Genomic DNA, 24451 nt, shown 5'->3' with positions numbered 1-24451 from the left:
GCTAAGGCCGTTAGCCATTAGTTCCCTCCATAACATAGAATTGTTTAAAACTGTCGTAACTCAAACTAAACGTTGACGTATTTCTCCAATAGAAAATGCCTAATTTTGGCACCTTCGTCTAGGGCACATCAGTCTCAATAGGATTGAGAGATTGGTGAAGAATGGACTTCTAAGTGAGTTAGAAGAAAATTCTTTACCAATGTGTAAATCTTGCCTCGAGGGTAAGATGACTAAACAACCTTTTACTGGAAAAGGTTATCGAGCCAAAGAGCCTCTTAAGTTAGTACATTCTGACCTTTGTGGTCCTATGAATGTGCGAGCTCGAGGTGGCTATGAGTATTTTATCAGTTTTACTGATGATTACTCTAGATATGAATATGTTTATCTTATGCAACGGAAGTCTGAATCCTTTGAAAAGTTCAAAGAGTTCAAGGCTGAAGTTGAAAACGCATTGGATAGACGGATTAAAACACTTCAATCAGATCGAAATGGAGAGTTTTTGGACTCGGGGTTCCAGGACTATTTGATAGAACATGGAATCGTTTCCCAACTCTCAGTACCAGGTACACCTCACTAAAATAGTGTAGCGGAAAGGAGAAATAGAACCTTGTTGTACATGGTTCGTTTGATGATGAGTTACGCCTTCTTACCGGACTCGTTTTGAGGTTTCGCAGTGGAGACTGTGGTATACATACCCAACTGTGTTCCCTCCAAGAGTGTTGCAAGAACACCTCTGAAGTTGCTGAATGGCCGTAAAGCTAGTTTACGTCACTTCCGCATTTGGGGTTGCCCTGCAAACATGCTTAAGGAAAATCCCAAGTAATTGGAACCACGGTCGAGGTTATCCCTATTTGTAGGCTACCCCAAAGGTACACGAGGGGGTTATTTTTATAATCCATCGAAAAATAGGGTGTTTGTTTCCATGAACGCTACTTTCCTGGAGGAGGATTATATTACAGAGCACAGTCCATGAAGTAAAGTCGTGTTGTGTGAGCTTTCCAATGAAACTACTGAAACTTCAACAAGAGTTGTTGAAGAGCCTGCTACATCAGCAAGAGTTATTGATGGGAGTTCATCTAGTAGGTCGGTTCCACCTTAAGAGTTGAGGGAGCCTCGACACAGTGGAAGGGTTGCAAACCCGCCTGTTCTCTATCTAGGTTTCACAGAAATCCTTGCTATGGTAGTAGATGGCGATGTTGAGGATCCGTTATCTTATTAGAAGGCAATGGAAGATGTAGACCGGGATGAATGGGTCAAGTCCACGGATCTCGAGATGGAGTCGATGTACTTCAACTCAGTATGGGATCTTGTAGATCAGTCTGATGGGGTAAGACCTATAGGTTGTAAATGGATCTACAAGCACAAACGGGGTGCTGATGGGAAGGTGCAAATCTTCAAGGCTCAACTTGTGGCAAAGGGTTATACCCAGGTAGAGGAAGTCGACTATGATGAGACTTTCTCGTCTGTTGCCATGTTAAAGTCAATCTGCATCCTCCTGTGTACTGTAGCTTATTATAATTATGAGATCTGGCAAATGGACATCAAGACGGCCTTTCTGAATGGTATTCTTGAGGAGACCATTTACATGGTGCAATCTGAGGGATTCATAATCCAAGGTCAAGAGCAAAAAGTTTGCAAGTTGAATTAGTCCATTTATGGATTGAAACATGCGTCTAGATCTTGGAACATACGGTTTAATACTGCGATCAAGTCGTATAGCTTTGACCAGAATGTTGATGAACAAGAATATTTTTAGGTCTACAAGAAGATCATCAACGCTTCGGTAATATTTTTAATGTTGTATGTAGATGATATACTACTCATTGGGAATGATTTAGGTCTACTGACTACAATTAAGAACTGGCTAGCGACCCAATTCCAAATGAAATATTTAGGAGAGACTCAGTTCGTTCTGGGTATACAGATCTTTCGGGATCGTAAGAACAAAGTGCTAGCACTGTCTCAGGCATCGTTCATTGACAAGATGTTGCTCAAATACTCGATACATGACTCCAAGAGGGGCCTACTGCTGTTCAGGCATAGAGTCACTTTGTCTAAGGACATATGTCCTAAGACACCTCAAGAGGTTAAGAAGATGAGACGGGTCCCATATGCGTCTGCCGTTGGCAGTTTGATGTACACGATGCTTTGTACTAGACTAGACATCTGCTACACTGTGGGCATAATCAGTAGGTATCATTCTAACCCAAGCCAGGGTCACTGGATCGCAGTGAAGAACATCCTCAAGTATCTTCAGAGAACGAGGGACTACATGCTTTTGTATAGATCTAAGGATTTGATCCTTACTGGATACACGGATTCTGACTTTCAGACTGATAGGGACTCTCGCAAGTCCACTTCAGGGTCAGATTTTACTCTTAACGGAGGAGCTGTAATGTGGCGAAGCACTAAGTAGAGGTGCATCGCTGACTCCACTATGGAGGCAGAGTACTGATGACTAAAATTAAGGAGCGCAATAATGCAATGCATGTATTAGGTTATGCGTTGGTTCTCATGTGTTGGTGGTCATGCGTTGGAATGGAATATATGCATTGATCCCATATGCAATGACCATGAATTCCTATCACAAGTTTTCTTGTGCTCTCGCCAAGTATAACGAGAACACAAGTTTCTCGAGTGATCCGAGGTCGAACTCAGGAACTTGTAGCTAAATGCTATGCGGTAACATGTTTGCAGCGTATAAATAAAAGAATGATGAGGGTTATGGGCTAAGCACTACTCCTACTCCTAACTAACAGATTAAGCGGTGGAAGTATGAATGAGAGGTAGAGATACGGCTATTGTTGACGCGTAGTAAATGCATAGGAAAATAGATAAAATGGTGAGGATGTCTTCATCGCAACCCTAAGCTTGACCGTAAGGGTAACCCCAGCCAACGTAATCTTATGCGATCATGCTATACACACCCGACGAAGACGCATGCGATGTGAAATAGCAAACGGAGCTTATTCCTAAGCCTCCATTCTTGCTTATGCGATCTTAATCTAGCTCTCTCGAGCCTCGATTCTAACCTAGCTCTCTCAAGTCTTAGGTTCTTTCTTTAGACTCTCTCTCAAGTAGCTCTAAAGGGGTGATGGATGCATACACAAGATAAGGTAATCACATAAGACTGGCTGACGTAAGATTATTCCTATCTCTAGTGAACACTTACTTACATTGCTTAATGAAATCAACTACTTACCCTCCCGGGCAGTTGGTTGCTGTTGATTCTACTCATAGACAAGCATTGCGTCCGCCTATAGACAAGCGTTGCTACAGCTTCACACTAAGCAAATAAGGTTTTCTCACAAGACTCACGCTACGCATACCTTCCGGTGGTTTGCTACATGCTTCATATCCCTAATCAACATGGCTAAGTATGCGATACTCTAGCAATCTTACTCAGTGATGCAATGAAAGTAAAGGATATTAAGTAAATGAAGATGGAGATGGAATCGAAGGAAAATACAGAAATGCATTGGTCACAAAATGTATTAATTCCTTAAGCCAAAATGTAATACAATACAAGGGAAGAAGAGAAATGGAGGCTAGTTGGAAGCAATGTCTTGCTCCCAGTAGATGTGTGTCAAGGCTGTCAGTCGTGCCATGGATGGGCAGTGGAGCAGACTCTCTCGAGCTCTAACTCCGGCGAAGGCTCCAGTCGTCACTCGAAATGGATAAAGGAGATGAAGAACTCTCAAGCTATCTTCTCACGCTTTGGTCTGGATCACAAGGATCTATCCTCAGGTAGAAAACCTTGGATGATCTGAAATTCGCTCAACGGCTTCTATTTATAGAGCTTGATCGCCGAAAATATTAATGGACCTGCTCTGAATCTGACACTCGTGGCGTGATGGTCCTTTTCTGAATCTCTGTTGCTAATGACGTGGTAGGTGAAATGTCAACATCATCTTTTTGATAATCCCAATGTATGCATTCATGCTTGCATTCCACCAACCTTGCGGCCGCCCCTTCTATTATGGTTATCGTTATATAGCCGCAATCTCTCTGCGATGACCGCATTCGCTTGACGGCCGCAACTTCTCTGCGATAACTGCATTCACTTGACGGTCGCAACTTCTATGCGATGGACGCATGTGGATAATGACCGCAACATCCATACGTCAAACATATGCGTTCGCCTCCGCGATGGAGAGATTCCTTGCTTGCGGTCGTCTTTGCGATAGCCCGGCTTTCACGTATGCGTCTGCTTCCTACGTTAGCTACAAAGATAGACAATTGAACGCATAATAGTGGGTTAGCCAAGATTCTTAATGTCGATCAACGTAAACTCGTTTTCTCATGAATTCCTAACATAATCGCCACATATTCTACTCAACAGCTCCCATAATTCTAAATAAAAGGCCTATAATGTCATGCATTTCGGCCCATCATCAAGTACGTAGCGACTTGTGAAGCTGCTAAGGTGGTCGTCTGGCTCAGGAAGTTCTTGACAGAACTGGAAGTTGTTCCAGATATATCTAAGCCCACTACCCTCTATTGTGATAAAAGTGGGGTAGTGGCGAACTCCAAAGAGCCTAGGAGTTACAGGCGCGGCAAACACATAGAGCAGAAGTATCATCTGATCGCGACGTAGTGCATAGAGGGGACATGAATTTCACGAAGATCGCTTCGGAGCACAATGTTGCTGACCCGTTTACGAAGGCTCTCACGACTAGAGTTTTTAAGGGTCACCTTCAGAGCATGGGTCTACAGGATCGCCCGTGGCTGGACTAGGGCAAGTGGGATATTTTACTATATTGGGCTTTTATGCCCTAGTTTATTGTTTTGTACTAGTTTTATGTACACCCCACTAAGCTTTAGGACAAGTGGGAGATTGTTGGATTGATGCTCTAAAGTCTCGGGTCCTGTAGTTTGTAAACAGTTTGTACAAACGCTTGTGATGTATAATATATGATATTTTACTTCACTTCTTGTTTTTGCTCAGTTGTTTGCTTTATTTTCTTTCTCACAAACTAATAAACATAAAATTCCTGGTTATCTAGATGTAACTTAAGCATGTATGTGGTAACATACAAGTGGATCATGTCTTAAGTGATAACCAAAATAGTTTGTAGTATATGGATAAGGAGGGAAACCTTATCCTGGTAACGCCACGGATGCGGCCCTCTTTGTGGAATCGTCATAAGTATTGTGACTTGTCACAGATGGTCTGATCATGATCATTCGTGTAGGGGACATGTGAGCAGGGAAATTCTATACAAAGAGTTTGTATAAGACCTGACCACGAAGTGTTAACGTCTCGTTATATAACACCATTCATGACAGAGACTTCACTTCACTAGGATGACCATAGGTAACATGACCTCAATCCTGAGTGAGTTAGGAACTCCTGCCATTGAGGGTGGTCCTTTGATTTGTATAGGTGCGAGTGGCCAGGTCGGTGACTCAAAACTACCACTTTGAGGATTTATCTATTTTGGGAACTGGGAACTCAGCTACATAAGATGGAATTCACTCTTTCCCGAAGTAGAGGCAAATAGATAGATAGCTCCCTTAAGGGTTGATTCCAGGACTTGAACAATGTGGTACCACACACATTCTCTTAGCCCGAGAGGTGTTCACACATAGTTGGACTATGTTGTATTGTTCATTAGAGGAATTACTGGTACTTAAGAAGTGAGATGTAACTACAGTGGCAAAATGGTAAATTCATCCAACGTACTTACGAGCATTTGTGAAGAGTCATCGTACTCATGATTGGTTATATCTGATGGACACAAAAATATGTCTGTGGTAAGAAGAGTCCAACTGTTAGTCTTTAGTGGAATGTCTGCCAGTTAACGGATGGTGGATCTCGTGGCTAAAGAGTTTAGTCAGTTATTCACGTACCGTTGGAGCTTCGAGCCACAAGTTCATAAGGTCCCCTAGGTAGCTTGGATAAAGTCGAGAATTAGTTTTTGGGTCATTTTAAAACATTCAAATTGACAAGAGGGAGTTCGATTATATATGATATAATTGACTAAATGTATGAGATACATTATTTTGGAGAAAATTAGATATAAATATGATTTATATCAAGTAGAGGAGAAATTACTATAGTAGATATATGAAATCAAACTATAGGTTAAGAATATAATATGATTATATTCATTTATTAATTAATTGGTTGGTTATGTGATAATTGGCTGAAAATTTCTCCTGAATCGTGCGTTATTGGGCAAATCAATTTTGGTTATTGTAACTGAAGAATAAAATGAAAATTGGTTTCATTTTGCAAAGAGTTCAAAAAAAATCGCTCAAGGTGTGGAAACGTAACGATCGCTTAACTGAGAGCTTATACGATAGTGCCTTATCGCCTAAACGATCGCACGCGTTCTCTAAACGATTGCTTAGCTTTTCTAAACGATCACTTAGCGCACTGAGTTTTTTAAATGATCGCTTACTCTTTACTAAATGATCGCTTAGTAAAACCTACAAGATCGTGTACCTTTCTCTAAGTGACAAGCACCCGCTATACGATAGCTCTCTCTCACTTGCTTGTCGTTCTACATGATTATCTCTTTCCTCTTTCCTCTACCAATTCCATCAAAGTCCACTCTTTGGATTCTTACTCCGAGAATACCAAGGGCTCTAAGTGGTGGTGTCGTCCCCGGTCCTGCTTGTTCGTGTGCTACCATTCGTGTAGACGATCGTGCTGCTGGTAGCCGACTATTTGTTGGGCGATAAAGACTGTAGAGGGCTTCCGCTGGATTGAGTTCGAAGTGAAGACAGTCTTCAACTGGTACGTTAACTCAATCTATTGTATTTTATTTGTGAAAGCATGCCTATAATTACTGTTAAAATGCATAAATGTTTGTTAGAATGTGTGTGTAGTAATTCGGTCACAATGAAATAGGAAAGATCTGAACGCACTCATGGAAACTCTTGTTTAAGAGTTCCTTCACATATCGTGTTTCTCCGATGGATATGCATATAATTAATGTGGACAATAGATATTTGGGGGCGTTGGTTGATCTTCGTTCACAGACATGTACGTGTATGGAGTTTAATTGCCTCGAGATCCCATGCTCCTATGCAATATCTGCAGCGACCCTAAGAAACATTAATGTACAAACATTATGTGCAAAATGATTTACAGTTGAGTGTGTGCTTGCTGCTTACGTCAAACCAATCTTCTCATTCAGACACAGTCAAGAATGGGTTGGAGATGTTAGAGATTTTGAACCAATTCTACCATCGCAAAAGATTGTAAGTGTAGGTTGACGTCAAACCGTCAGGATACCTTCAATTGGAGAGGAGCCATGATAAATATACAGGTATACACGATGTGGTCAGAGAGGACATAACAAGAAAACGTACAAACAAACATTGATAACACCTGGTACTAGCCCATCTAGACTAAACAATATGTAATTTTCGCTTCATTTTTGCTGCACAACACCAATTATACTATACAATATGTAATTTTAGCACCAATTATACTGTACAAATTTATACTATATAATATGTAATTTTAGCACCAATTATACTCTACAAATTTATACTATACAACATGTAATTTTAGCACCAATAATACTGTACAATATGTAATTCACAAATTTATCTAAACGATCGCTTAGTTATTTATTTGCTTGTTAAATGTACAACACCAATTGTATTCTACAAATTTAGCACATATTTATCTAAACAATCGCATAACAAAATCTAAACGATCGCATAACAAAATCTAAACGATCATTTAACAAAAACTAAATGATCGCATGACAGATATCTAAACGATCGTATAACAGATATCTCAACAATCATATAACAAAATTAAACGATCGAGTAACAGTTAGCCAAATGATCGCATAATAGATATCTGAACGATCACGTAACAGTTAGCTAAACAATCGCTTAGTATTCTCTAAACGATCACATAACAAAACCTAAACGGTCGTTTAACAAAAAATATATGATCGTATAACAGATATTTAAACGATCGCATAGTAGATATCTCAACGATCGTATAACAAAAACTAAATGATCGCGTAACAGTTAGCCAAACAATCGCATAATAGATATCTAAACGATCGCGTAACAATTAGCTAAACGATCGCTTAATATTTTCTATATGATCGCTTAGTAATCTTTATCTGATCGCTTAGTACTATCTAAATGCTCGTTTAAAGTATTCGTAGAGATGCATTCACCAAACGGTCTAAAAGCTTTTTAAAAATTGGGAGTAATTTTGGAATTTCGCATGGGAAAAGGTCAGTGGTAGAAAAGTTTTTAGAAAGAAGTCATTGGTAGAAAAGTTTTTGGGTTTTGGGTCATTTGTGAAATTTTCCAAAAATCAAAGTCTAATTTTCCTACTTTTCAACATTAATTTCTAATTATACTTTTTTTCTTAGATTCTACATCTATTCTTTTGATTGTGTGTGATATTATTTTAGATAGTATTTTTTCAAAATTAAAGTTAGATTGTTGGGCCCAAAAGACAATCAAGCCAAAGTCCACTTAAAGCCCATGAAAACTCTATAAATAGGCTTTACCCTTCATTTTGGAAGAGATTGGGAGAATTTAAAACCGAAGCTTCAAAGTTCTCAGGTTATGAAGACCAAGATTTTGAAGCTCTGAAGATCCAAAGGTTAAAGCGTTGAACATCATAAGACTAATGCTTTGAAGTTTTGAAAAGTGTAACTCTCATGAAAACCTAGAAGACACAAACTTCTCTTAGGTTCTTAAATTCTTAAAGACTTCGAAGTTGAAACTCAAAAAATGCTTGGAAAGAAAACTTTATTTAACGTAAGAGAGAAACCATCAAATGATCTTTTACTAGCTATTATATTCACTACTCACTATACTGAAATAAATACAGATACAAAATTCATACAATGAATTAAACTTCTTCAGAAATCTTGTCGTATAGATAGTTTTATCGAAAAGATATTGATCTCAACAAATATTTTTTAAGTATCATAAAAATTATTTAAATTAATAATTAACTTTTTTAATTCCAAGTTAATTAGATGTTGTTATTAATATTTATAGTCATATTAGAATTAATAAATAATAATTTTATTTTAGGAATATTTATAAAAGATGTGAAAGATATTGAAAACCCTCAGACCCTATGACTTATAATAAACACATTGACGAATATTTCACAACGATAGACATTATAAGAATTCCGATTAGATGTGAAACCAAAGAAGGTTGGGAGATTTTTACTTAAATAGATTTTTTTTTCAAGGAAAACAAATATTCAAATTTATTTTGTTATTTAAAAAACAAACAAACAAACTTAACCAAATTCCTCATTTTAAAGTCTCTTGAATTCAGAATTTAGAAAACTGTAAAACTTTTTTAAAAAAGCAACATATGCGGTTAGCATTGTGAAATAGACTCTAAAATAAGGATATTTATAATACATAACGGAATAAGAGAAAAAATCTAAAAATATATTATATTTTTAAAATATTTATAAATATAAATGAGGTGACTAGTCGATCTTTGTTTTTTGTTTTTTTAATTTTCAATTTCGTCCTCTATTGTCTTATTTTGTTGTACACATTCTTTTTTTAATCTTTTAATTTTCTTTATTTTTTTCGATTTTTGCTTCTTCCGTCCCTTTTTCATTTTTTTCGTTTTCTTTTTTTTCTCTTTTTTTTGTTTCTTCCCTTTCTTTTTTTTATTTTATTCTTTCTTTTATTTTTTATTTTCTTTCATTTCCTTCTCTTTTTTTCCTTTCTTTTCTTTTCCTTTTTTTTTTATTTTCTTTCATTTTCTTCTTTTCTCCTTTCTTTTTTCTTTTTTTTTTAATTTTCTTTCTTTCGTCAATTTTTGTTTATGCCTTTTCTATTTTTATTTTCTTTCTTTGGTTTTGGCTTATTCCTTTTTTTATTTTTATTTTCTTTCCTTTTTTCAATTTTTCACTTCTTCCTTTTCTTTTTATTTATTTAATTTTTCTTTCATTTATCCAATTTTTACTTCCTTTTTTCTATTTAATTTTCTTTTATTTCTTCAGTTTTTGCTTCTTCTCTTTTTCTTATTTTTAAATTTTTCTTTCCTTTATTTGAATTTTTTCTTTCTCCCCTTTTTTCACAAGAATTATAAGACTGAGTTTTATACCCAAAACTTGAAAGTACTCAATTCATAAATGACTTAATACCAACAAGTCAATCATAAAGTTTGATTATTATAACAAATAGTAAATATAAATAGCAAATGATCAATGATAGCCATTAATATTTTCTATTTCTATCATTGATAGCTTAATCTTTGATTATATTTTCATAACTTATAGAAATCTATCATTGACAGCCAACTTAGTGAATTTAATTAATAAAGTTGAATCTCGAACGAAAATGTAAGTAGAATGCCTAGAAGTTATCAGTAATAGCATGTGCATCAGTGATAGAAACTATCATCGAAAAGAAAAGAGACTTATAAATGTTTGGGAAGGACAAGAAATGGGCAAAAAAGTGTTTAGTGGCTATGATTGATAGAAGCTACTAATGATAGCATGTTAGCAATGATAGAATTTAATACTAATAGCATGTTATCAATGATAGAAGCTACCTGATAACATGTTATCGGTGATAGAAGTTACCTGATAACACTTTAACGGTGATAGAAGCTACCACTAATAGCACATTATTGGTGATAAAGAACTATCACTAATAGCATGATATCAGTGAGATCATTGATAGCATCTTATCAATGATGTTATAAATGAAGGAAGCTATCACTGATAACCACAATATGTGTAATGTTAGTGATATCGATGATAGAACTTAGGTGATATCTATATATCGAGTTTCTTTCAAAGGTGATAACTAATTATAGAAGTATATCATTGATAGTCTTAAGTGTTAATATTTCAAGGTTGATTTTAATTGATGAAAGTCTATCCGTGATAGCGACTGATAGCTGCTATTAGTGATAGCCATGATAAAAAATTATTGGTGATAGCTACTATGATAATCAAAGTTGTTGGTCTTCTTTCAAAGTTGATCACTATTTATAAATATATCATTAATAGCCACTGATAGCCTTAAGTTTACTGATAATTGATAGCAAATTAAAAGCTAATATTTCAAGATTGTATTAATTTTTCTCAAATTAAAAATTATCGCTAATAGCAACTATCATCGATAGTAATTGATAGAAGCTATCAACGATAGCAACTAATAGCAAAGTGGCTATCATTGATAGCAAAATAGTAGTTAGGCATGGGTTTTAAGTCTTTTATCATTTTTTATCTATATATACAATTATTTTATCTTTGTACTATATATTCTATTATTTTGAGTTTGAATTCTATTTATACAACTAACCTATAAAAGAACTACATGTAAACCTACAATATATTCATTATTAAGCAGTTTTCAAATATAGAAAAATGAACCAAAATATTTATAAATATAACCAAATTTCAATGTTTAATCACAATTGATCCCAAATAGGATAATATTTTATTATTATTTATAAATATTTTCAACAATTTTATCATTTAAAATAATTTTCTTTAACTATTTATGATATTTTATTTATAAAAAAAGAAATGTTTCAATTAAGTGTTTGACCATTTGTAATTGTGTTCAATTCATAAATTATTTATACAATTAAAATGCTACATGAATTAGTTATATAGTATACAAATTATTTATAAATTTTGAACATCCTTTTTTTCTAGGATCTTTTACGTAACAATTACCCCCAGTATGAAAAGCATCATAAGCATAAGTATAAATAAACTTCTCTGGATTATTACATTCAAAATAAAACCAAACCAAACCGAACCGAACCAAATAAAAATGGAAATTTTCATATACAAAAAGCAGTGATTCTTCACGCTGCTTTTTTCCTTTGTCCCCCAACTCCAAATACATCAAACACTCTCTCCCTCCCCATTTATTTACATTTTGAACCAACAAAAAAAAAAAAAAAAAAAGTAATGAAAAAAGATGTACAATTTTATCAGCTGGAAAGCTATGAACTAACTATACAGAAAAACACACCCTGCAATCTATAGAAATTGTTAGAAGCTCACTCTTACTTCAGGGTTGGGTTGTGACAATTCCGCTTCACAACTCTTCAGAATCCATAAGCCCTACCACCAGAAGCCACCGATCGGTATCAAGAGAATGAAGAGTTTAAACTTTTCATAAGCGAGAAAACTTGTAGCACTACTACGAGAATATCATATCCTCTTTCCTTACATTAGAAAGTTGTCTTCGTAAATATTAATTTACCTCCACTAATTTCAATAAACTTCAAACTGTTTTTAAAAGCATACTAACATTGTAAACAATAAATCAAGAAAATTTTCTCCTTCATAAACCATGTTGATGAAACTTACTTAACAAATGACGTGTGATTTTGAAATAGTTAAAATCACTTTTGTCATGTTCAAAAAGATCTCCAAACATGTTTTTAATCATTCAAAATCAATTCTAATAATATGAAAATCACGGAAACCAAATATTAAATTGATTTTGAATTAATAAAGATGATTTTGAATATGACAAATTAAAGAATACGTACAAATTCTTCAACGTGCAAAAGTTCAGTGTTATACATCACCTAATGCCCTCTTAACATTTTGTCCATGAAAATTAAAAAGACTAACGTATATGATCATCCTTCATTTATATAGCAATCTAAAACACCCAATAGTAGCAAACAAGTGAATGACGCAGCTTCTCAGTAGATTATTATCTCAATCTACATATGGCAAGTGTGTTGGTAGAGCCACGAGAACAGAAAATGGGGTATCGAACTAAGCCGCACTTTCTTAGTTCGACAACAAGTGAGGGTAGAGAAATATGAAGAGGTCAAAAGCATATGCTTCAACCAATTGAACTAGGCTAAACTTGTCGAGGATTCTACTATTACTATAGTAAGAACGCTGCTAGCCATTGATTCCGACTACCGTTACAGAAGGGACTATCAGAAATAAGGTATTTCCAAATGAAAAATGTGGGAAATGGGGAATCATCGTCACAAAGCAAAATCAACTTAATAAACACAGCTTTGAGGTTAGAAGACAAGAAACTCATTCCTAAGAACTTAATTGATTTATTGAACACAGCATACAGTGAGAGATTTCTCATGGGCTCTGAATATGCTTTTAGCCACAACAGTAACCCACCGTGTAAATCAGAAGGGCAAAATTATTACATGCCACCTAACAAGCTTAGACCTTTCACACTGCTCAATGCCTTCCCACAAAAACAAAAACTAAAACTAAAAACTAAAAACTAAGGTCTTTGTTCTAAAAGATAAAAGCTCTAAATTTCTTTTACAAATGCACAAAAAGAGAAAGCTCTTGAATAATAATAATAAACTGACCCTAGGATGAAGATAGGGGAAGCATCATTCTCCTCTTTGTATGGCAATGGCATATGATATGGTTCTCATTCTAATGCAGATAACAATGGACTAGATATAAGATTTAACAATGGTATGGTAAAGTAACTACCCTGAATTGGCTCCTTGGTAAAAGGGAAAAATACTAAACCCAAATATTTCTTATAATGTAATAATTACCGTAGGAACAATTCAAACCTCTAACCTCAAAAAAGGAGTAGATACATTGATCACTAAAATACACTCACATTGGCTATGAACCCAAATTGTTTCTAAAATCATGGATGGGGATACTAGCTAGTGATATTAAATAATATTAAAATCGCTTATAAGTTTCCTAGGTAGTAGAAATGCACATATACAGGGTCAAAAGTAATAGCAGATTGTGCAGCTAACTTTTCAGTTAAGCAATAAAGAAATATCCTTACAAACTATGTTTTCCTAAGAAAATTTAGTTGTCGCATTGTGTTTTTTAGCTATTTTTCAAAATAATGAATCCATTTTTCGATTGAGCAGCTACCATAGCCATCTTCAGGTGGTAGGTAGGCCAAGAACTTAAGCTATAAAAAAGAATAAAAAGAAGCTTAAGAAAAACAAAACAAAACAAAAACCAGTAGAGTGGTAGAGTCGCATGGGAATGGAAAAGAAACGTCAATGGTCACATGACCTATGGAGAAAACCAAGAAAGCACCAACCAGCTCCCAAAAGCAGAAGCAGGTATAGAATGTTTAATGAAAAAATTGGATTGATATCATAAGTTTAGAAAATATCTATGGAAATATTGTAGTTTTGAAGGTGTTTATAAAAGTATTGTAGTTGTGGTGATATGATTTTTGGTCTGATTGTTGAGTTTTTTCAACACAGCCAATTTGTTTGTTTTTCTTTTCTATTTTTGGTTTTTTATTCTTTTTTTTTTTTTCCTATTTTCATAATGGTTTAGGTGTAATGTCTAAGTGTGGTGGAGTTCCCAATTTTGTTACAAAGTTGTTAGTTTGTTTAGATATTTTGTTAATAGTTTGTTTTTATATACTTTGTTAAAACATAGTTAATACGCAAAATTCAATTGAGTAATAAAACCCTTATCATTTATTTTACACGTGAGAGAATGTTACACGGACCAATTTTTTTCTCCTATTTTTTGTTTTTTTTATCTTGAACAATTAGCTATTTTTTGTTTACCATTCTATTTTTTAACAATAAGAAAAACGTATTTTATTCATAATAAGATATGAACGGTAGTCGGTTCAATTTTTCGAACCAAACCAATGATTTTATAAAAGATGAATTCCAACCAATGTTCAATAAAGAACGAAACTAATTGATTGATTTTTATTATCAGTTTGGTTCTCATTTTTCTCATTTTTAACCATCGTCCTAACTTTATGAGACATTATAAAAATGACTTAGACATATTATATTAAAAATATTAAAGACAAGTACATGAAAATATGTATAGAAATTTCAATTGGATTCAATAATCTCGTACCTGATAGGTTAAAGCATCTAAAAAATGTATCTATACTGAACCGTAGGCTCGTCGAGCTAATTGTTGATCATTAACATGTCAAAATTGTGGAGTCATTGTTGGAAATCGTTTCTAACTCCATAACTGTAGAAGTATCAGAAGCTCAGCAATTTCACGAACGTCAGATTTTGTTGCTTTGCATAACTATCTATACAGTCATGCCAAACACGTTCCACCCAAAAATACCATCTCGCTTCATGGAGATTGGCTAACAACGGCAGGAACATCAAGTATACAAAATGACTTAATTTATCAGAAAACAAACTTCCACCCATTATCTATAGTATATATGCTTGCGTATATCTCATGACTGCTTCCTCGTCTACATCATCATCAAGCCCTGAAAATTGTGTACCTAGTCATGTGAAACTTAATCTTGGTTCTATGATTTTATTAGTAGGTGGGGTCACACCGAGCAATATTTGACAAATACTCAGCCAATCATCATGCATTATTATGATAACAAGCTCACTGTCAACAGTTAATATGAACAATACCTTTGTGTCTTGTAACGTGATAATGTACTCACTAGTAGACACATGAAACATATACGTCTCTAACCTCCATCTCTCAAAAAGCAGTGGTGAGAAGTCAATCTAACTAAATGAATCTCAATCTGCTCACTCTATGAAATCCCATTGTAGCAGTATTTTATGGTAGAGTGAGATAATGCAATAAACAAATCACCTCTTGACGTCTACAGTACAACTCACATGTAGTACAATCTTGACATACAACTGATGATATATGAATAGGTTCATCGTATAAAACATCAAAATCAATCGATCCTAGTTTAAAGTCATTATCTAAAAGAAAAAATATATATATTTATTTTTTTGAGTAAAACATAAAAATAAATTAGAAGGTAAATAATAAACTATAATAAAAATATTAACAAAATAAAAAAACTCTTAATTGTCTGATACCTGTTTTGTAATGAAGGAGACTTCCTTCGATTATGACTAATTGATTACAAAACCTACACCGTACTTGAACACTTGGTTCTATCTAGTCAATCTCATTATGAATCCTGAACTCTTTGATCTACAAGTTTCCTCAAAAGCGATAGGTCAACAACTAAGACAGACATATTAAGATGTGTGATCTAATAATCTTCAGACAATACAGGTTGAAATTGATGAGTAGCATGCAGCATATATTGACAGTTTATAGTAATTCTCAATGAAATCTTCGTAATTCATGTTAAATCGTATGCAAACTGACATAAAATGTGATCATAGAATGTAAAACGTTTGTCAATTGTCACATGAACAATATCGCTTGTACCCATTTAGCCTTAATATTTTAACATTTTCTCTTTTAGCATTAAAGTTATGACATCCGATTTTCACATGAAACACACATTCATATCGATCATATAACGTACTTCATATTTACTGGATCTTGCAACCTATTTCAAAATTTTGAAATGTGTGTACCTGAATATTTATTCACTTATGGGCATTTAAGGCAAGAACTATCCTCATACTATAATAAACATCTCTTGCTACAGTAAATACTATTTCAAAATCTCCATTTGCTACAGGATTTACTATTTGCTACAATTTTTACTATTTACATTCATCACTTTTTTTCTTTATTACAGTGTTTGTTATTTTCTTCTCAAACTAAATAGTTTACACTTCAAATACATATTATTATAACTCAAACTAAAATAATCTACACCTTAAACACAAACTATTATAATCCAACTATAATAACCTAAGACTATAATAGTCAACTTGTTGCCTCAAACACCCCCTTAATATTATAAATATAATCTAAACAAATTGTTGGTTAATGAAAAAAAAACATTTATTACTAAAGATATTTATCTTGACGCTCCAAAACAGCTCTTATTTCTTCTCTTCTTTTTTCAAAATAATTTATGCATTTGTAAAATATTATTTGAGCAAGAGGATTTATCAACAACATTCAAGCTCCTTTGAAGACTACATTGATGTACTCTGAAAGATTTGTCGTTATCCACCCATACCCAAACCCTCCATTTTGAGTCATTTGCTCAATGCCGATGTTGAAAAAAAAAAAAAAAAAAAAAAAAATATAATTTTGATTTATTCTTTTAATGCCCTTGATGTTTTTATGTCAGTTTAGCTATGCTTGTTTTAATGAGTGTTTTTTAGTTGTTTGAATACTAAATTAAATGTGATAATTTAAATTTGAGTTTAACTATAATAAAACTGAAAATTTTATACTTTGAAATTTACACTAAAAAATGAAATAAGGTTAAGAATAGGTTAATTTAAATCTATCCTAATTTAAAAGTTGAAACTTCAATTTAAAATTAAAACATATTAGTTTATGCCCAAAGAAATAAAATTAAATTTTAAAAAAAAAATAGTGGTGGTGATTGATTTAACATGTTCCTTTACAAGAAAAATGATCGAGACTTCAACTTTCGATCTAATTTAGTTTAATAAATTAATTTTTTTCATTAATTTATCAAGTGATCAAATCTCGATCTTTCATTTGCCACACTACCATATTTTTTAAAATACTTTCAAAACCATTATATTTTTCTAATTATTTTTTCAAAGTACAATAATTATAAACTATCCTTAATTTTATCAAATTTTCTCTCATTTCTATTCCTTTCTCCTCCCTCCAAGTTGACACAAAGTGACATGTAAAAATCAACCACCATCATTATGTTTCTTTTTTTCTTTGGCATAAACCACCCTATTTTAATTTTAAATAAAAGTTTCAAGTTTTAAATTAGGATAGATTTAAAATACATGTATTCTCAACATTCTTTCCTTTTGTAATGCAACTTTAAAAGTTAATTTTTCAGTTTTACTAAATTTAAACTCAAATTTAAATTACCACCTTTAATTTATCATTCAAATAATTGAAAAATACTTGCTAAAATAAGCATAGCTAAATCGAAATAAAAAAAAGTTGTACCATATTTATAAGAATTATATTTATCATGCCAAATGTCAATTCCAATTCGCAAATCCAACAAAGTCATTGAAGACATCAAAAGAATAAATAGAAGTTGTATCAATATTTTTTACAACATTGGTATTGAGCAAATGACTCAAACATGCGATGAAAGGTTCAAGTACGAATGAATAACGATAACTTTATCAAAGTGCATCAATAAAATCCTCAAAAAGAAGTTTGAATATTGCTAATAAATGCTCATTCAAATAACATTTTACAAATGCATATACTATTTTTGAAAAAAAAAAGTAAGAATAAGAGTTGTTTTGGAACATCGAGATAAATACATCTGATGATAAAAAAAAAATTAGTAAAACAACAATTCATCTCAAATGTATTTGTAATATTAAGTGAGTAAATGAGATACGCACATGAAAAAATTTTGAAATGGGTCCTAACATCTAGTAAACATGAAGTATCGTCAAATGATCGATATGAAGGTGTATTTCATGTGAAAACCGAACGTCGCAAACTAAATGCTAGAAAAAATGTTCAAATATTGAAGCTAATTAGGTCAAAGCAATATTGTTCACATAACAAATGGCAAGCGTTTAGCATCCATGCTTGCATTTTAGGGTGGTTAACGCTTGCATTTTATGGTGGTTTGCTCATGATTTAATATGAACTACGAAGATTTCATTGAAGATTCCTATAAATTGCAAACATATGTTGCAGGCTACTCTTCTCAATTTCAACCGGTACCATATGAATATTACTGGATCACGCATCACCCATCGTTGTTGAGGAGATCTAGTAGACCAAAGAGTTCACGATAACATGGACAAAACCCAATGCTCAAGTACCGTGAAGATTTTGTAATTAATTAATTCATAATCAAAGGAAATGTCCATTATAAAGACAAGTATCAGTCAGGACCTTTGATTGTTCATATTATCCTATAATTGATATTTTTATTGTGAAATTAATATTTTTATCATAGTTTAGTATTCAAATTCTAATTTATTTGTATGCTTTACCCGAAAAATAAATAATATTTTCTTTTAGATCATGGCTTTAAACCCACGATCGATTGATCCTAATGTCTTATATGATCAATCTATTCATCGATCATCAATTGTATGGCAAAATCGTACTACAAGCAAGATGTACTCTAGACGTCGAGAGACGGTTGTTTATTGCACTATCCCACTCCATAGAATACTACCACTATTTATACATCAGTATTTTATGAGGTGACCAGATTGGGATTCATTCAGTTAGATCGGCATCTCAAGATGAAAGCTAAAGACGCATATGTTTCATGTGCCTACTAGAGACTGTACTATCACGTTACAAGACACAGAAGTATTATTTAAGTTACCTGTTGACGACAAGCCTGTTACCAGAGTAATACATGATGATTGATTGAATATTTGTCAAACACTACTCAGTGTGACCCCACCTGCTCATAAAATCAAAGGATCAAGATTAAGTTTAATTCGGTTAGGGACACAATTTTTCAGGCTTGATTCTGATGTAGAAGAGGAAGATATTACAGATGATGGGTGAAAATCTATTTTCTGACAAATCAAGTCACTTCGTGTATTTGATGTTCTTGCAATTGTTAGTCAATCTCCATGAAGCGAGAGAGTATCCTTGAAGTGAAGCATATTTGGCATAACTGTATAGACAGATATGCAGAGCAATAAAACTTTGACCTTTTTGAAATTGTTGGACCTCTAGTAATGGGCTCATTAAAAATTTCTAACTATGACTTCATAGATCTAACATATCAATGATCATCAATTAACTAGACGAATCTACAATTCACTATAGACACATATTTGATCTGCTCTAACCTAATCAACTACGTGAATACTAAACCCAATTGAAATTTTTATACATATTTTTTATGTACTTGTCTTTAATATTTTTAATGTAATCTTTTAAAATTATTTTTTTACATTTCTTAAAGTTAGAACGGTTAAAAATGAAAAAATTGAAAATCAAACTGATAATGAACCGAACAAAATAAAAACCAATCCATTGATTTTGTTCTTTATTGGATATTTGTTTGGATCTTTCCTTTATAAAATCATTGGTTTGGACCCAAAATCGACAAAATAGAATGACTATGATCCCTATCTTACTAATAATAAAATACATTTTTCTTATTATTAAACAATAGAACGGTAAACTTTTACAAAAACGTCGAGTGTAAAAAGAAATGGTCGAGGGTTCAAGAGAGAGAAAAGTAGAAATAAAGTGGTTGAATGTTAACACTCTCCCACGTGTAAAATAAGGGATAAGAGTTTTATTAAACTCAATTGAATTTTGCGTATTGACAATATAAAGAGCTATAATTACATTTAGCCTGCTTTAACAAAACAAAGTATATCAAAATAAACTACTAACAAGTTATTAACAAAAGCATCTAAACAAACTAACAATTTTGTAACAAAAATTGAAAACTCCAACAATACACAACACACCTAAACCATTATAAAAAGAGGGGAAAAAAATAAGAAAAAACCAAAACTAGAAAGAAAGAAAAATTCAAACAAATTGGAAGTGTTGAACACTCAGATCACTATTTAAAAAAGGGATGGTTGAGACTTCAACTCTTGATACTCTTGATCTAACTTAGACGACAAATCAACGAGACGTCAGGTCGAGTAAGTTAATTTTTTTTATTATCAAAACCTTATGAATACCCCTGCCACACTACCACATTTTTTAAAATATTTTCTTAATTTTTTTTTTCAAAATACAACATGAAAATAAAAGATCCATGTTTAATTATTAATATTCCCCGAAACATTAAAAATAGAAACGAAAGCCAATGACGACGAGTGACGCCACTTGGGGACCAGGGCCTACCATTATAATAAACAATAACATCATACCATGCGCCTGCGATTCAATCCCACAAGCCATAGATGCGGTTTATTGGGTTTTGTGAGGTTTATAAAACGACAAAAAAGGTTTTCATATCCATTCCTCCCACCCAACTCAATCGCTCTTTCCTTTTCTTTCTTTTTTTTTCTATTTGTATGAATTGATGGATATCTGGTTGGCCATCCTACATCAACATCTACTAATCATAGTCCAAGTTTACCATTGTTCTTAGTTCAACAATGGTGGGAATTTGAATTCTAATATTTTGGTCGAACCATAATGAGTTAACTTCACACTCAAATGTTGTAGAATCAATAGGTTGTCCCATGAGATTAGTTGAGATACGCATAAACTAGTACCCAGACATTTCAAAAAATCCATCTTCCAACTCTTACACAACATGCACTAACAAAGATCCAAATGCTTCCTAAAGCGACCAATTGAGAGTTACTCTTACGGACTTTAACCTTCCAAAGAGACGGGAGAATGAAGTTTATAGCGGTAGACTAAGGCATTTAACGGGCAAAGATTCACAAGTGAGAATGTAGAAAACCTCGAGAGTCTACATGCAATAAGTCATAAAAAGAAGAGCTCAATGTCACGGGTCTTGTTGGAGAGCAATCAATCTAATAGTTGATTTGAACCAAATTTCTGCTGTAATTATTCAAATGAATTAGGGTGGCCTTCTAAATGTTGTAATTATATAAAAGAATAGCAGATTGTGCAGCTAACTTTTCACTAAACCAATGAAAAAATATCCTTACAAACTATCCTGTCCTAAGAAAAATTGGTTGTTACCATGTGTTTGTTTAGCTATTTTTCAAAATAATGAATGTAGTTTTCGCTTGAGCAGCTAGCATAGCCATCTTCATGTAGTAAGTAGGCCAAAAACATAAGATGGGAAAAATATAAAGAAATGCTATTAAAACAAAATAGAAAACCAGTAGAGTGGCAGAGTCACATGCTAATGGAAAGAAAAGGCAATGGTCACATGACCTACGGAGAAAACCAAGAAAGCACTAAGCATGAGCAGCTCCCCAAAAAACCCCCACATTAAGCAGTAGCATAGCAGAAGCAGGTAGAATGTTTAATTATTAATATTCCTCGGAACATTCAAAAAAGAAACCAAGACCAATGACTGGGGGCCAGGGCCTCACCATTATTAATAAGCATAACATAATACTATTCGCCTGCAGTGCAATCCCACAGGCAACAGACGCGGTTTATTGGGTTTTGTGAGGTTTAAAAAACAACTAAATGGTTCTCATATCCTATTCCTCCCACCCAAACCTACTCCACCCAACTCAATTCCTCTTTCCCCTTTTTTTTTTATTTGTATGTGTTGATGGATATCTGGTTCGCCATCCTACCTCAACATCTACCCATCATAGTCTAATTTTACCATTATTCTTAGTTCATGGATTGGCTTAGAAGTAAATAAGAGACATAATCTTGATAAAGAACTAAGAAATCATAGGTTTAATCTATGATAGTCACCTATCTAAGATCAGACAGATCGTTTCATGAGATTAATCAAGGTCTACGTAAACTATTTCGGACAGTCACAGATAGCAAAAAAAAAAGAAGAAAAGAAAAGTTAAGCTATACTCAAATTAAACCAAACTTCCCAAATTTGATTATCAAAGAAGTTGATAGGATCTGAAATTCTAACTACCTGACTTTGCGCCCTAGTTTGAACCAAACTATTCTTTTAAATTTATTTTCATTTTTCTACCCCTTGTACCATTCTAATCCCCATTTATACTATTCTTCAAATACTTCTAATCAATTTCAAGTTTATTATGAAACTGAAAGAACCAAATTATTAAAGCTAAACAGCTACCAAACAACAAGCTATTTTCAGAATAATCAAACCAACCAGTTCTATTACTCAAGTCAACCAAACCAACTTGATTCAATCGTTTTAATAGCTTTTAAATTTTAGGGTTTTACCAATAGTTCAGTCAGTTCAATCCAGACTCCCTTTTCTTGACAACCTGATATTATCAGAATTCAGAACCTAAAACAAAACTTAATCACATGCTGACCTAGAAAAATTTTCTAAGATAAAAAAAATGTAAAATTATTTTTAAAAAATAATTTAAAAAAACATTGATAAACTTTTATAGGTGTCAATTAGTGATAGACTTGTACCAATTTTCGTCGCTATAGTATCAATGTTAAGTTAAATTTCTGTCCGTTTTTATCGGTGTCATAAAAAAGGATTAAATTTTGATATTTTGTGTATAGAGTTTTCTTATTTTTCTATTATTGAAAATTTTCATGTATGTAATTAGCAAAATAAGAAGAGAAAAATAAACAAAGCAATCGTGATTCGTGCAGAATAAACAATGCTTAGTTGCTTACCGGTAGGAGAAACAAGACGACAGTACTTCAGTCCCGGAAAATGACGTCATCGGCGATTTGCATCAACGGCGTCAAGGATTCCGGCGAGAATTTTCTGGCAAAGAAGTAAGAGTAGCTCGAATTCGACCGCCTCAACGTGTGTATGAGCGCCGGTGAGACCTCTTCCGGCGAGTACAAGTGCGGATGTCCATCCCAACATCCTGTCCAATTAACCCTAGTTAGCGTGTAGTGACTGCAGCCTTCCGGATCCTTCATGGACAACAATGTCGGAAAGTAATGTTCCTCAGGGTAACACGGTTCCTCGCCCAAGCACGGCAGTTCAAACTTCTTCCAGATTTTTCTCTCTTTCACCACCAGCACCGCATGGTTGCGAGTCAAAGTGAAGAACTGTGATCCGACTCTGAATCGCTCGAACGGCACTTCAGGGAGCATCGCAGTGGCTCCCCTAGCAGTGTACCGCTCGTATAGATTCGGTTCATCGGAGAGGATTTCGATGTAGCTTTTGTAATTAGACTTAGAAGAGAAGGATCGAAGAGATGCAATTGAGTTTTTAAACAAGAAACTATACATAAAATCAAATGAATGGATAGGAATACAGTGTTGAGAAACTAGGGCAAAGTAGAGGTTCAGTGGGTCGTCGATGACGGCGCGAGCGAGAAGCCTACGAGCAGCGGAAATGAGAGTCGGCGAAGCACGCTGAGTCTTCCTGGCGGGAATGAATCGGCCGTCGAAGACGCCGCCGGGAGGGTTTAATTCGACGGTTGGATCAGCGTGGATGTAGATATTGTAACGCAATCCATGGCCGTGGAAGAACCGTTCCCACAAAGGGGCGAAGGAGAGGTCGGAATTAGTAAGAAAGAGAAACGCAATCTTGGGTTTAGGGTTTGAAGTGATACCTAATCGCGAAATGGACGAAACACCGTTGCCGCCGCCGCCGCCGCCATGGGAGTTCTGTAACTGTAAAGTGGCTGTGTGGAAGAGAGCAAGGTCCTGAAGATCGCCGAAGAAGGAGAATTGGGATTGCTTAAAAGGGAAGACGAAGAGAAGGCTAAAAGAAAGAAGAAGAGCAAGTGGAAGAAGAAATGGGGAAGAAACCATGGCCAGAAAGAAATCCCCAAACACGAAAACAGAGAGATTTGGATTTGGGTTTGTTAAGAGTGAATGAAATGGATTGATATTTTCACACGTGGGTGATTGGGAAGAAGGAAAATGAGAGGGCAAGTGAGGGAAAAGAAAGAAGATAGAGATGAAGAATTGGGTTTTTGGATTTGGTGGAGAAATAGTGAGAAGCAAGCAAGAAATGGATCAGAAGATGGTGAAAGTGAAGCAAAGAGGGGATTTGATGGGGAAAGGGAAAAATGGTGGTTTTGTTTGGTGGAAGTGATAACGAGGATAAAGAATTTTGTTGCCTCTCAATTTTTCTATTTCCATTTT

At 34.1% G+C, this 24451-nt stretch overlaps 1 protein-coding gene across 5 annotated transcripts; it reads right to left on the bottom strand.

Moving 5' to 3' along the window:
* Positions 1-11697: 11697 nt before the first annotated feature.
* Positions 11698-24451, bottom strand: LOC120076660 (core-2/I-branching beta-1,6-N-acetylglucosaminyltransferase family protein). 5 transcript variants are annotated; one of them, XR_005481596.2, is made up of 3 exons: positions 23018-24387; positions 19309-19433; positions 18920-19214 (listed from the first exon to the last, which is right to left on the bottom strand). XR_005481596.2 is itself a non-coding variant. In XM_039030544.2 (2 exons), the coding sequence occupies exon 1, from the start codon at positions 24113-24115 to the stop codon at positions 23045-23047; it is 1071 nt and encodes a 356-aa protein (XP_038886472.1). In that variant the 5' UTR covers positions 24116-24451; the 3' UTR covers positions 11698-12061; positions 23018-23044. The 5 variants fall into 5 exon arrangements, 4 of the variants coding, with proteins under 4 accessions (XP_038886472.1, XP_090169412.1, XP_038886473.1 ...); XM_039030544.2 differs by lacking the exons at positions 18920-19214; positions 19309-19433 and adding an exon at positions 11698-12061 and having other exon boundaries at positions 23018-24451; XM_090313286.1 differs by lacking the exons at positions 18920-19214; positions 19309-19433 and adding an exon at positions 14760-15185.

The sequence above is a fragment of the Benincasa hispida genome, chromosome 4 (genome assembly GCF_027475165.1).
Source record: "Benincasa hispida cultivar pf3 chromosome 4, pf3_genome.v1.1, whole genome shotgun sequence".
NCBI classification, from domain to species: domain Eukaryota; kingdom Viridiplantae; phylum Streptophyta; class Magnoliopsida; order Cucurbitales; family Cucurbitaceae; genus Benincasa; species Benincasa hispida.
The sequence above is the reverse complement of the archived record's forward strand: the minus strand, read 5'-3'. Positions and strand labels throughout refer to the sequence as shown.

Coding starts and splice junctions, on each gene's coding strand:
- LOC120076660 (XM_039030544.2), bottom strand. CDS start 24,115: ATGGTTTCTTCCCCATTTCTTCTTCCACTTGCTCTTCTTCTTTCTTTT.